This window comes from Ailuropoda melanoleuca, chromosome 8 (assembly GCF_002007445.2).
Source record: "Ailuropoda melanoleuca isolate Jingjing chromosome 8, ASM200744v2, whole genome shotgun sequence".
NCBI lineage: Eukaryota > Metazoa > Chordata > Mammalia > Carnivora > Ursidae > Ailuropoda > Ailuropoda melanoleuca.
The window spans coordinates 51004271-51016995 of NC_048225.1; the positions used below are offsets into that span (position 1 = coordinate 51004271).

General features: G+C 45.3%; 1 protein-coding gene across 6 annotated transcripts in view; it reads left to right on the plus strand.

Annotated features, from left to right (window-relative positions):
• The window catches only part of GAB2 (GRB2 associated binding protein 2), a 52000-nt gene that overhangs the window by 8943 nt on the left and 30332 nt on the right, over positions 1–12725 (plus strand). The window contains exon 1 of one of the 6 annotated variants that reach the window (XM_034666270.1): positions 11321–11457. The exons of the other annotated variants lie outside the window; for them this stretch is intronic. Coding sequence (XP_034522161.1) covers positions 11345–11457 — 113 coding nt within the window. The 5' untranslated portion in view covers positions 11321–11344. Of the gene's footprint in view, positions 1–11320; positions 11458–12725 lie in introns of those variants that run through there. 6 annotated transcript variants of the gene reach the window in all.

Genomic DNA, 12725 nt, shown 5'->3' on the forward strand with positions numbered 1-12725 from the left:
TAGTGCAATTACTGGATCGTAGGGTGGATCTGTTTTTAACTTTCTGAGGAGCCTCCATACTGTCTTCCACAGCGGCTGCACCAGTTTGCATGCCCACCCACGGTGTAAGAGGGTTCCTTTTTCTCCACGTCCTTGCCAACACTTGTCGTTCAGCATGATCCATCTTGAGTAGCCAACAAACTACTGCGAATTAGAGCTCAGGGAGTATAGTTAGTAATTCTTGAAGATCTTGAAGTGAGGCCAGAGCCTCCTCCGTGCCCTGGGTATTATTTTAGCATCTTCCCTCTCCTGAGCTCCTTGTCGGGAGTCTCACAGTAGTCGCATATATCTAACTCTGTAGAATGAGGACTTCCCAGAGTTTCAACCAACTGTTCTTTATCTCTTCCCCACCTTCTCTCTACCACAGTTTTGGGTGAGGCTGCCCCACCTTTTAAGTATTTTATAAGTATGGAAACTTCTAATAATCCCTGAGTTTCCCCAGTAACGCAACGACAGAATTGTTTTAAGTCCTGGGTCCCCCTGGGATCAAATGATACCCAGAGGAATGCTTTTGGGAAATCTTCAGTCTCTAGTGGTGGAATATTACTGGGGTTGGGAGGGTGGTGTCTTCAAAGAGCTCCTTCCTCTCTAGAAAGGATGGTGCCTTAAAGGTCAGGACCAGACCCCTTCTTCTGGAAATCTGACAGCAGGGAGGGCTGCGGTGGAGCCACACAGTCAACCCAGATGCCTTCTGGTGACCTTGGTCCTTTTCCCCAGACACAGTGAGTGGGAGAGCCAGGAGTGGAGGAGGGTGGGAAGGAAACAGGCCTTTCTCAAAGACCTCACCCTTTCTCTCTTCTCATCCTTGGGAGGACCATCTCCTTCCTCGTTCCCTCCCCTACCTTTTGCTCTCTGGTTTTTTGGCTGAGCTCAGATCTCTCAGCTCCTCTGGGGGATCCTTATTGGAAGCTTAGAGCAAATGTGGGAGGTAAAATGCAGCTTCTCCCCACGCCGACACAAGTCCCTTGAGGAGCAAAGAACAGAGTGTAGACTGACCCGGGCCCCAGCCCAGAGGCGGAGGCTGCTGTCTGAATCACCCACCCTTTTTTTCCACTGAGACAATGAGGAAAATAAACATCCAGACCAGTTTCCAGCCAGATCTGAAATCCTCATGCCTTTTTAAAAAGAAAAATGTTATTCTAAATAATCCAGAAATATCAGGCCTTCCTCCTCAATCTTTTGTTTGTTTGTTTGTTGTCTTTTGTCTACAGCTGGGTCTGGTCACCCCGAGAGTAGGCTTTGAGTTGGGACATGAACTCCGTAAAATCCCCCACAGATACCCCGGCAGCCCCCAGCCTCAGCCTGCAGGGAAGCCCAGACCCCTCTGGAGGAGGAGAGGGCGACAGGGAGAAACTCGACCCTCTTCTCATTCTAAGCCTTGATCCCTCTTCCTGCTTTCCCTTTTATACCAGACACTCCCCCTAGCCAACCCAGGCCACCAGCATGGATTAGGTCTAGTGTTACCTGCCAAAACCCACAGACTGCTAGAAAGGAGTCTCCCCTTTTTGTTCTTTGAGTGCTTCTGATTATCTCTGGAGAAGGAAGGTACTAAAGTATTAGACCAGATTCCATAGCCTAGTCTAATTTCTCGCCAGAGGTAGAATCAGGACTTTGACTTTAGGGGTAAGGTCACCTTGGACCTCGGGAGACCTTGATTCTGGTTAAACATCCACTTAGGTACAGCTCTGGGCAGGATTCTGAGCTCAACAAAATCAGGAGGTACGGTCATCTCTCTCTAGGATCTGAATTGGGAATCAAAGTCCTGGTTTTAAATTTCAGCTTTGTTACTGATTCAGTGCGTTGATCTCAGTTTTTTCAACTGTACACTAAAGTTTGAGGACCAAAATGATAATTTTCAACCATCTTTCTTTGCATTGCTTGTGAACTGTATCGCGCGTGGAACCTAACGTTTGAGGCAGGTGAGAGGAAGCCACCCTGAAGAGTGCAGGGGAGTGAGTCAGGTGCTGCAGCTGGAGCCAGACCCAGAGGGCCTGCCCTCCCCCTCCCTTGGCGGCCTGGGAATGGGGAACACAGGGTGAGAATATTGGTCCTCTGCAGATGTTTCAAAAGAGGGAATGCAGATCAGTGCTGAGCCACGGGAATCCTTCTCCGTCCACAACAAACATGAAAAACATGAGGAAGATGTAGTCAGTTTCCTAAAACTAAATGTAGTCAGATTTTAAAACTTCCCTTCATTCTGAGATCCTCCTTGTATGGGTGCGCACATCTGTTAAAGTGTGTGTGTGTGTGTGTGTGTGTGTGTGTGTGTGACATAATTAAAAAGTGTTTGCCCTGTATGTTGGTTTTTAAAAATACACAAACAGGTAAAAAAGAGGCAGTGCGTTAACTCATCCATAAAAGGGAAAGGTCTGGGAAACGGTGATCTAGAGGTGATGCCGGTGTCAGGACCACCTGATCCCCAGCCTCTGTGTCTGTACTGATGGCCAGAGGCCTTCGAGCTCTTCCTTCAAGCTCACGCCCACAGTGCGTCCCAGCATAAAGTCGGAGCTCTGAGATTCCATGTCCCTTTAACTCAGTTCTCACCCTAATGTGGTGTGTAAGCTGGAGTTGACCCCAGGATTCTGCCTGCTTTTCCAGCTCTTAAGTTACTTGCCTGTTAACCTGCCTGTAGTCTCCAGTTCCACTGAGGACTGGATTCCGTCCTGATCTTACTTAGCCCCTCTCAGAGACTACAGTCTTACCCAAACCCTTAACCCAGAGGCTGGGGCCCCACTGCCCAGTGACAGACTGCTGGGTTACCAGTGGTCTCTCTGCCTGAATTTCTGAAGATCTGCTTCTGCTTTCCTGGCCCAGGCTTCCTCCTCCTCACGGACTCGACTCCACATTTCTAGGTGATGTCCAGTTTCTCTTTCTGTTCTCTCAGTCAGCCAGGTCCTGTTCTAGGGACAGGTGAGAGGGAGGAGCGTGACACGTGGAGCATGAGTTCTCCGTGGACTCAGGAGCCTTGCCATGTTCTCTAGTTTATGTTCTTTCCTCCAGACTACCCTTGAGCTCTTCCAGCGGTTGCCCGCCTGATCTGTGTCGAGTTCCCGGTCCCAGGCCCCCTAGTTTTCACCAAGACTCACCTGCTTTTAACTGAACCATGCCTGGCTATGTGCCAAGATATGTTTAGCAGATGGAAAAAATTGGAGGTAAACCTCAAGTATGGGGGAAAAATTGTTTTTTAAATTTCTAAATCTAGCGTCAGTGTCAGGGCCCCATCTGGTCAGAGATAGAGGCTGAAGTGTTAGTCAACTTCAGATAAAATGAGTCAATACAGGATTTTCTCAGTTAATTCAGATTTCTCTCTCTCTCTCTCTCTCTTTTTTTATAAATAGAATTATACATACCAGGTTCCCCCCCCCCAGCTTTATCGAGGTATAATTGGCAAACTGCTTTTAAAGCGTTCATAGTGATGACTTGATATAGGCATACATTGTGAAGTGATTACCACAATCAGGTTGATTAACACAGCAATCACCTCAGAAGGCAGGTTTCTCTTACTTTCTCCAGGGCCTGCTGTTCACGTGCCCAGAGACATGAGGATCTGGATCTGGTTCTTTGAGGCCCGAACACAAAGTTTGGGAAGCGGGGGGGATGTGTGAGAGGCTTGAGGGTGAGAAACAACTTTCATCTTTCTGACACCACATTCTAGAGACATGGTAGCTGCCCAAAGAATATTCAAATGATTTAGTTGCTGTATTTGGTTATGCCTTTGTAAATAGTTACACAATTATGTTTGAAAAACTCCAACTTATTTGTAAATATTGTTGTTTCGAGAAATTCACTGTGGAGGAAAAAAGGAAGCTTCGAAAACATTCTAACCTTTTTCACAGGACATAGAGAATAAAATTCCCTTTATGGAAACAATGCTATAAAGTACAGTAGTGAACAAAAATGAAGAAACATTTAGAAAAAGAAAAATGCAAGATGAATGATGTATTAACTAGGCTGAAGAGTCAGGGTGTGCCAGTGACCTAAACTTCATTTTACGTATCTATCATTTGTTTATTGTTTGCTTTTATTCCCCACCTCCTTACCCCTTTTGTAGATGAAGTCAGCGAACAAAATTCCTCATTGCTGGTGAATCATATTAGACAAAACACGCAGCCAAGACAGAGAAGGGAATAGATTTCATAGAAGGAGAAAATTCTAGAATATGAGGTCTTGAAATGCCCTGAGAGGAGGTTTAGTTCCAGACTCCTCAGGTAACGGAGTATCCAGAGGTCAGGGGAGGGGACTTAATTTGCCCGGGATCGTACAGCTAACTGACAAGGGTAGAATTGGCACGTGGGTTTCTTGGCTTCCTGCTAGCGTTCCAGATGATGTTGATGGTGATGCCGTCTTGAATTTACATGAGGCCATATGATTTATAAATGCTTTTATGTATGTACTGGTTCAGAAGGCCAGTTTAGTACAAAGAGCATAGGTCTTGCCATCATATAAATACATGAACCCACAACATAGATGAGTTCAGTCTTAACACGGATGAGTTAATTTACTTTTCTGAGCCTCAGTTTCTGCATCAGTAAAATAGAAACGAGACATTCTTCACCAGGTCATTATGATTAGATAAGAGCCCACTTCAGTTACATAGCATAGTGTTTGGTACATGACAAGTGCGCATTGAATATCACGTAAACGTATGGCCCATGAATTGTCACTGCCTTCCCGGTGATCTTCATGGCAGCCTTTTGAGTAGTCGGACCATGCTATTCTGTCCCCCAAACCGAAACATCCGAAGTAACCCTATCTCTATTTTACCCAAACTCAAGAGCGTTTTTTTTACTGTGTGTGATTAGTATGTTTATGAAATAAACCTTGCTTGGTTTGACATACATTATACTTAATTTATTGAGGTGCTTAAAAACAACGGTGTCTACTACTACTGTTAATTATAAAAGCTAATATTTACGTAGAGCTTACTGTGTACAAGGCACCATTCTGAGCATTTCGCAGATCTTCACTCCTATCATCCTACGAGGTAGATCCCTATTATTATTCTCATTTTAAGAAGAGGAAACCGGGGCACAGAGATGTTCAGTAACTTCAGACCCAGACAGTCTGGTCCCAGCATGCATGCCCTTAACTGTTAAACCATATCCTGAAATTCTAGGTGGAGTTCTTTCCTCAAGTCATCGTGGTCCCTGTACCAGGTCTTCAGCACCTGCCCAAAGACCCGGGAAAGCCTCACCGCTGCCTTTGCTCTCTGAGTCTGCCAGTTGTAGGTGCTCTCCTTAGACTCCTTTAAGAGGGCATCACACAGAGCTCTTGCTGCTTTTAATTTAAACATAAGCCAGATTTTCTTCACTGACCAAAACCATCACTTCAGTTTTCTCTGAATCTAGGACAGATGTTCTTACGCCCACTAGAGTCCACATAATTACAAACAGAGCTGAGAGGCCAGCTGTGGGGCTTGGCCGTTAGTGAATACATTTTGCCCTCAAATTCATCAGAGCAATTATCCCCCCTGAACAGAGGCACCAAGGACATGTTTCTCAGATGATCAGTGATCTGAGTGTAGAAGGCTTTGGACGGATGGACCAGAGATCTGGGTTCTAATTCTAGGTCTGTGGTTTTGCTTGCAGTGTGAACCTCAGCCAACCATTTGTTCCTCAAGCACTGTTTTAGACCCTGGGTATGTGAGCTCAGGTTCTCTGAGAAGCCGCTGCAGGATGAGTTAAGACCTGCAAGAGATTTATTGGGTGAGACACCTGTGAGGGATCATGGAAAGGAGCCAGAGAAGGGGGCAGAGCCTGCAGTGGGGTCAGGGCTGACACCTGTGATGGAGAGAAGGCAGGAAGGAGGACTAGACTGCAGTGCAATTCTAGGACAGTTTCCACCAGACCAGCAAAGGTTCTCAAGCCAAGGTCTCCCATTAAAGGAGTCCTGTGCCTCACAGGAACAGGCCTGTATTAGTAACTACTGCCATTCCTTTGACACTGGATGAGAACAGCCCCGTGTGGAACCCGACTCGGGTCTCGATCTCACAACCGTGAGATTATGACCTGAGCTGAAATCAGGAGGGATGCAGGAGGCCAGCAGCTGGGGCTGTCAGTCAGTTATGCTGCCCACATCAGGAGATCGAGAGGCAGATTTTTATGGCTAACGCACTGAAGCATCACCTGTGAACAGAACACGTGAGGTTCAAACTCTTAAACTAGCTGACAGTCAAGTGGGAAAAGACAGATGAAAAACAAAATATTTAAGTGGTAGCGATAAGCACTTTGATGAAGAGAAGACAGAGTAACGTGATAAGGGGTGACTGGAAACCCAGTTAGGTCAGGTGAGCAGGAAAGGCCTCTCTGGGCCTTGGACTCTTTATTAGTCATATTAAAATAATTTCCTTTTTTTCATGCCACTGGATATTTGTGTAGTGCTTGTAATTTATAAGTATATCCTCCTTCTCTACCCTCACATCGAGCTGCATAATCGAATGACCCTTCAACTTGGTGTGAAAAAGACTTGAGTTTGAGTCCTGGTTTGGGCATTTCCGGAGAGCTCTGTAACACTGAGTAAGTCGTTTTATTTCTCTGAGTCTTAGTCTTCTTATTTGAAATGAATCTGGAAAGATCATTGCCCTGCCAACTTTTCAGGGCTGTTATAAATGTCAAAGTTGTTGAGAACAGCCTACAGTTGGAAAATAAAAATAAAAATTTCTTTTACAAAAAATAAAACACTTAGGAATCAATTTAACAAAAAAAATACAACATCTTTATACAGACAATGGCAAATCACTGCCAGGAGAAATTCAAGAAGACCCAGCAAAGGAAGAGAGATATCATGTTGTAAAGTAGAACATTCGATATTGTTACTATGTTATTTCTCCCAGATCGATCTGTAGATTCGGTTCAATCTTTGTCATAATCCCAGCATGCTTTTCTGTATTAATTATACCAAAGCAAATGAGAAGGTACTATGTACACGTATGAAAACATTACTGTTTTATCAAAGAACATGTCAATTATAATTCTGACCCTTTCCAGTCATAATATTGGACTTTTTTGAGAACTTCAGGGAACAGTGTTAGATTATTAAATGAAAGCTCTTTTCACTTTCCTTAGAAGTAGAAAAGTCCACTCGAGCTTATAATGTTTATTGTTCTTCCAATCTGATGTATTCCATAAAAAAACACTGAACTGAAAAACGAGAGACTGACATTCTTGCTTAGGCCGACCAATCAGTCACTGATAAGAAAATCATGTGGTCTCTCTGGACCTTAGATTTCTTATCAGTAAAATAAAATCTTGAACTAAATGATCCCTTGGTCATTTCCAGAACTGTGCATCTGTGATATGGAAGAAGAATAAATCATTAAGGATCAGCAAGAACAATCTGGTGATTTCTTTCCAAGCCTGGTTCAATAAGTTTATCATGTTATTCTCTTGAACCTTTTAATATTCTATAAGCTAGGCAGCAATTAGCATGTTGTCTGTGACCAAGACATACTAAAATGAAAAAGAATATGATCTTATAATAATACTAATGCTGTCTCCAAACTGGCCTTTCTTAGGATTTCTCCTCTTGATTCTTTCTTCTTTTTTTGGAAGGGATGGTACAGAGGGAAAGGGAGAGAGAGAATTTTTTAAAAAGATGTATTTATTTATTTTAGTGAGAGAGAGCATACATGAGTGGGGAGAGGGGTGAAGAGAGAGGGAGAGAATCCCAAGCAGACTCTCTGCTAAGCGTGGAACCCAGCACAGGGCTTGATCCCATGACCCATGAGATCATGACCTGAGCCACAGTTGCGAGTTGGACACTTAACCAACTGAGCCTCCCAGGCACACCGGGAGAGAGAGACTCTTAAGCACAGACCACGCCCCGTGTGGAACCCGACTCGGGTCTCGATCTCACAACCGTGAGATTATGACCTGAGCTGAAATCAGGAGTCAGGTGCTCAACCGACTGAGCCACCCTGGCGCCCCTCCTCTTGATTTTTTTCAAAGCATTAGTTTGGGATTCATTGGTTTTGGTTTCAGCCTCTCTCTCCTTAATGATGGACTTAAATTAGATGGTAATATTTTGAAAGAGGACGTGATTACACAAACCAGAATGAGAACTTCTAGTCCAGGGATTGGCAAACTTCCTCTGTAAAAGGCCAGGTAGGAAATATTTTAGGTTTCACCACCCTTCTGTTCTCTCACAAGTACTCAACTTCGCTCTTGTGGTATATAAAGCAACCATAAACAGTATGTAAATGAATAGGCATGGCTGTGTCCCAAAAAAACTTTATTTATAAAAGCAGCCAGTGGACCCAATTTGACTTACAGCCCACAGTTTGCCAACTCCTGTTCTAGTGTAGTAATAATACATCTTGGCAGGCCTTCCGAGACACACGTGCATGTGGTCTCAGGTGTTGGCCCTTTTAGAGGTGTTAAAAAGATATGATTCTTTTTGGATGCCAGCAGAGAAAGCCTAGAGTTGCCGAAGCATCAAAATACGAGGCTGGAAGAGGAGTAGGAAAGCTACACATATGAAGCCAGGAGCCCATTGTGACCCAGGACTCGAGACAGCAGCTAAGAAAGAGCTGCCGGTTACAGCAGGGTCCTGTGATATAGGTCCTGCCAGCCTCTTTGCCTCTGGGGTCTTCTGCTCACCACACCGAGGTCAGCTGAGGCCATTCGCACGCTCTGGCACCAGTCCCGGCTCCAATCAAACCCTGAAGGCCTGTGAACACACAGCTTAAGCTCTTCTCCCACAACGGAGTGCCGAGGGAGAACCCCCCTCCATGGAGCACTGACACGCAGGGACTGTGGCGTCTCTCTACTCCCTAGCACAAGCCCTGCAGGCTGCTGTTTCACATCACATACACATTAGGACTCTTAGTTTCACATACCGTCCTTAGCTTCTGTAGCTAAGATTCTGTAGCTAAGAAGCTTCTGTAGCTTCTGAGCTGAGATTCAGATTTCAAAATCCACGTTCATTCTCCCTACCACACTACATCTCCTGAAGCCAGAGTTCGGCTTCGCATCATGCTCAGATCTCCTAATTCCCTCAGCAAGCTGAGGTCCGAGAGTCCCAGCCTCCCCGCCCAAAATAGAAGAGTTTCAGGTATTATGCTGGTGATTTCTGCCATTGCTGATGATTCTTTTTTTTTTTTTTTTAAGATTTATTCTTAAGCAATCTCTATACCCAATGTGGGGCTGGAACTCACAACCCCGAGATCAAGAGTAGCAGGCTCTTCTGACTGAGCCAGCCAGGCATCTTGGTGAACTCCTGTTAGTGTCTGACATTCGTGTTTCACACCGTTTGCCAGTTGTCTCTTAAGTGAAAGTCATTGTAAAAGAAGGCAGGGGAGTTCACCTCTTATAAAGCCGATAAGCTTAAAATACAGAGATATATTGTTGCTATTTTTGTGGGAAGGTCACAGGAGTCAAATACATCATTGCCGTGTGAGCTTATGGTGCCCCCTGGATGGACTGATTCCTATGGGACGACTGTTAGGTTCCCAAAGTTCCTCGGGGGAAGGAGGAAGTGCTGCCCTGAAGAGAAATCCTTCGGTTTTTCTAACTGTGCTATAAACCCGTAGAGCAAGGACAAGACCCGTTCTTTCTGCTGGGCCTGCACCTCCGAGTAGGGTATCTGCAGTCCCTGCTCATGACCCTAAGTAAATGACAAGTGTTTCGTTCTAAATATGAATTAACTCCTGGAGGGGGGACCACCTGGCCAAGCCAGCCCCACTCAAAGGAGCAGGAGTGAGTTCTGTCACAGCTAAGGTGTGCCATACGTGCGGCAGGTGAGGGGAAAACAAAATTTGGAACCTGATCTTTCTAAAACCAACAGGACAATGCGTGGCTAAATATAGGCTGGCTGTCCTAAAACAGATACATACACAACCCAGAAAACCCCACAAAGTGGTAACAGTTCCTCCCACCCTTCAAGAACAGTTTACATTGGGATCCTGGAGCTATTCGTTCGTGCTTCTGACCCAAAGAAGAATAACCGACCGCCGTGGTATGTTTATCGAACACCTTGTTCTCAACCAGACCTTTGCTAAGCACAGAGCATTGCGCTAAACACTGTCAGAGAAACAGAAATGGGCCAGATCCTGGCTTCTACCAGCCCTCTGTCCCCTTCCATGTGACAGACTTGTGAGCCCCTGATGGAGAATACCCGACAGAACGAGGTACTGTGAAAGGTTTAGAGGAAGGCGTGCGTGATTCATTCTAACTGGAGACCTGATGGAAAGCCTGGCATTTGCTCTAACGTGAGGGGCCCCCAGGCAGACGAGGTTATGTAAGGGTGTGTGACCAGAGACTGACATGCCTCTCAGCTACAGTCACTCTCTTTCCCCTGCGCCCTTCACACAATCGATTTCTGCTAAAGTATGCTTAGAGATCCTCTGTGTCAAGGTCAGGATGTTCTGACTTGGCTCACAGAGCCTGGGGGGGTGGGGGTGGGGGGTGTTCTTTCTCAGATCCTTTCCTGGAAGGGGGATCGCATGAGCAGCCTAGTCCCGAAAAGGTCTCCCAGGGGCTCATGTTACTGCCTGTCTCTGCCTCCCCTTTTTTCTTCCTCTGTTTTATAGTTTCTGTAAACACTAGGAGATGTATTTTTGAGCTTGGGGAATTATTTATACTAGTCTTTAGTAGTTTGATCCAGCAAATGTTTACTTACCATGCAAATGTAACATAATAAACTCATAACAAAATACCAATCCTGCCATCCAGTGTCCTGGTGATCAGATGCCCTGACTTGATTGCCCCTCCCCTCCCCCACACATTATGGAGACTACGTCTTCATTCACACTGATAGATACTGATAAATCTTTCCTGCAGTGCAGGGGAAGGACCCCCACACTAGGAGCTCTGAATTGTTACTGCAGGATTGAGGTCTGACCTACTGTGTGGCTTTGGACAAGTAGCCTCACCTTTCTGGGCCACAGTGTCTCCAACCGGAAACGAGAAGCTTTGGGAACGTGGGAAGACGGCAGTGATGAATAGCAGTTAGACTCCAGGCCCCTTCCAGTTGCCGTATTATGTGAGTTATTGTGTCGAGTGAAGCTCTTTTGTGCTTGGCTTTAAATTTGTGAAATATTCCTCTAATTATGATGTGTGTCAGACGATTTTGAGGATTATTCATTTTTAAATGATTTCATGTGATTGTGAGTTAAAATCACCTCGAGCTCTCGATCCCGTCTTGCCCTCAGGCCCTGTCAGCATGCATTTGTTTTTCGACCTCTGCACCTTCTGGTCCTTGTTTCTCGGTCAGCTTTCTGCAGGGACGACTTACTCCATAGAATCCTATACCCTTCTGTTTTCAGAAGTCTTTCATCGATCGTCTTTTCCCTGTTGGAACCCTTAGAATGTTACTGCCATTCCACTTCTGGGTGTCAAGCCAGCAAGCATTTACTGAGTATTTAATAATTACTGTTTACCCATATTCCATCTCATCAGATCCTCAAAAGAACCTTGGAAGGTGGGTGTTCTCTTCGGCATTTGGCAGTATGAAAAAGGAGGTGCAGAGAGACTAAAAGTTTTTCGTGAGGCCCTGTAGTAGGGTAGCGTCAGAACCCGTGTTTCTGAACCCACATCAAGGCTCGTTCTGTTACTAGTTGTGCCTTTTGGAGTTAGCTGTAGGCAGATGATGTGAAAAGCCAGTGAGAAACAAGGGTGGTTTCCAGTGTATAATTTTGATGACCCAAAAAACGATTTTTGGAAGAATTTGTTTTTTCATTTGGCTTGCTTTGCCCCTGATTTTTCAGTTGACCCCCAACCCTTCTACCTCTGCCCTGGGTTTAAGAACCAGAGATTGTAAAAAGCCAAACCAGTGGATCTTATCTAAATCCCTGTATACATATGACTCATTAGGTCTCATGCTGAACCGCTCTCTTATGTTTCCCAAAGATGGCTTTGATGTGTATCCCCAATCTCATCCCAGTTCTTCCTTTTTTGAACAGAGAAAGCGAGGCCCAGTAAGGTGAAAAGGCATTCCCAAGGCCACTCAGCCAGTTGACAGCAGAGCGTGGCCTAGACCCCCGTTCCGTTACTTGATTCTGCCTCTCATAAAGCTAACACCGTTCACCACATAGGGATCTTGTGGGAACTCTTTTCTCTACATGGATGGAAAGAATTGGCTTTGGAAGAAAGTGAGATCTGTTTCCCATAGGCTCTGCCATTTTCTAGCTGTGTGACCCCAGAGCTCATTATTAACTTACTGGGCTTCAGTTTCTTCGTCCAAAAAAGAAGGGGGGAAAATGGAAATAATACCTGCCTCACAGAGTAGACTAGAGGCACGTAGTACGTGCTTAATAAATGGTAGCTGTGATTATTATAGTCCGTAGTGTCCTTTTTGTTCTCCTTCCACATATAACATCGTACAGGGTATAGTTGGGACAGAAACAGAGGCAACAGTGACCTTCCAAGCATTCACTGTTGCTCGGAAAGCAACTCCATACCTATTGGCCAATGTCAAGGCCTCAGCAGTTCCCCGTGTACTAAGGAATGGGAGCAGTAAGAACGGCAGGCACTATGCTAAATGCTTTATATGTATGATCTCAAACCTTGCAGCAGCCCTGGAAAATTATGTATTTTCCCCATTGAACAGGTGAAGATCAAAGAGGTTTATGTAACCTGTGCAAGGCCATAAAGCGAGGAGTTAGAAGCAGGTTCTGAGTCCAGCCTGGGCTCCAGCATGTGCTTTGGTCTACCACTTAATGGGTTCTGACACGCACTGAGGCTTGGGGT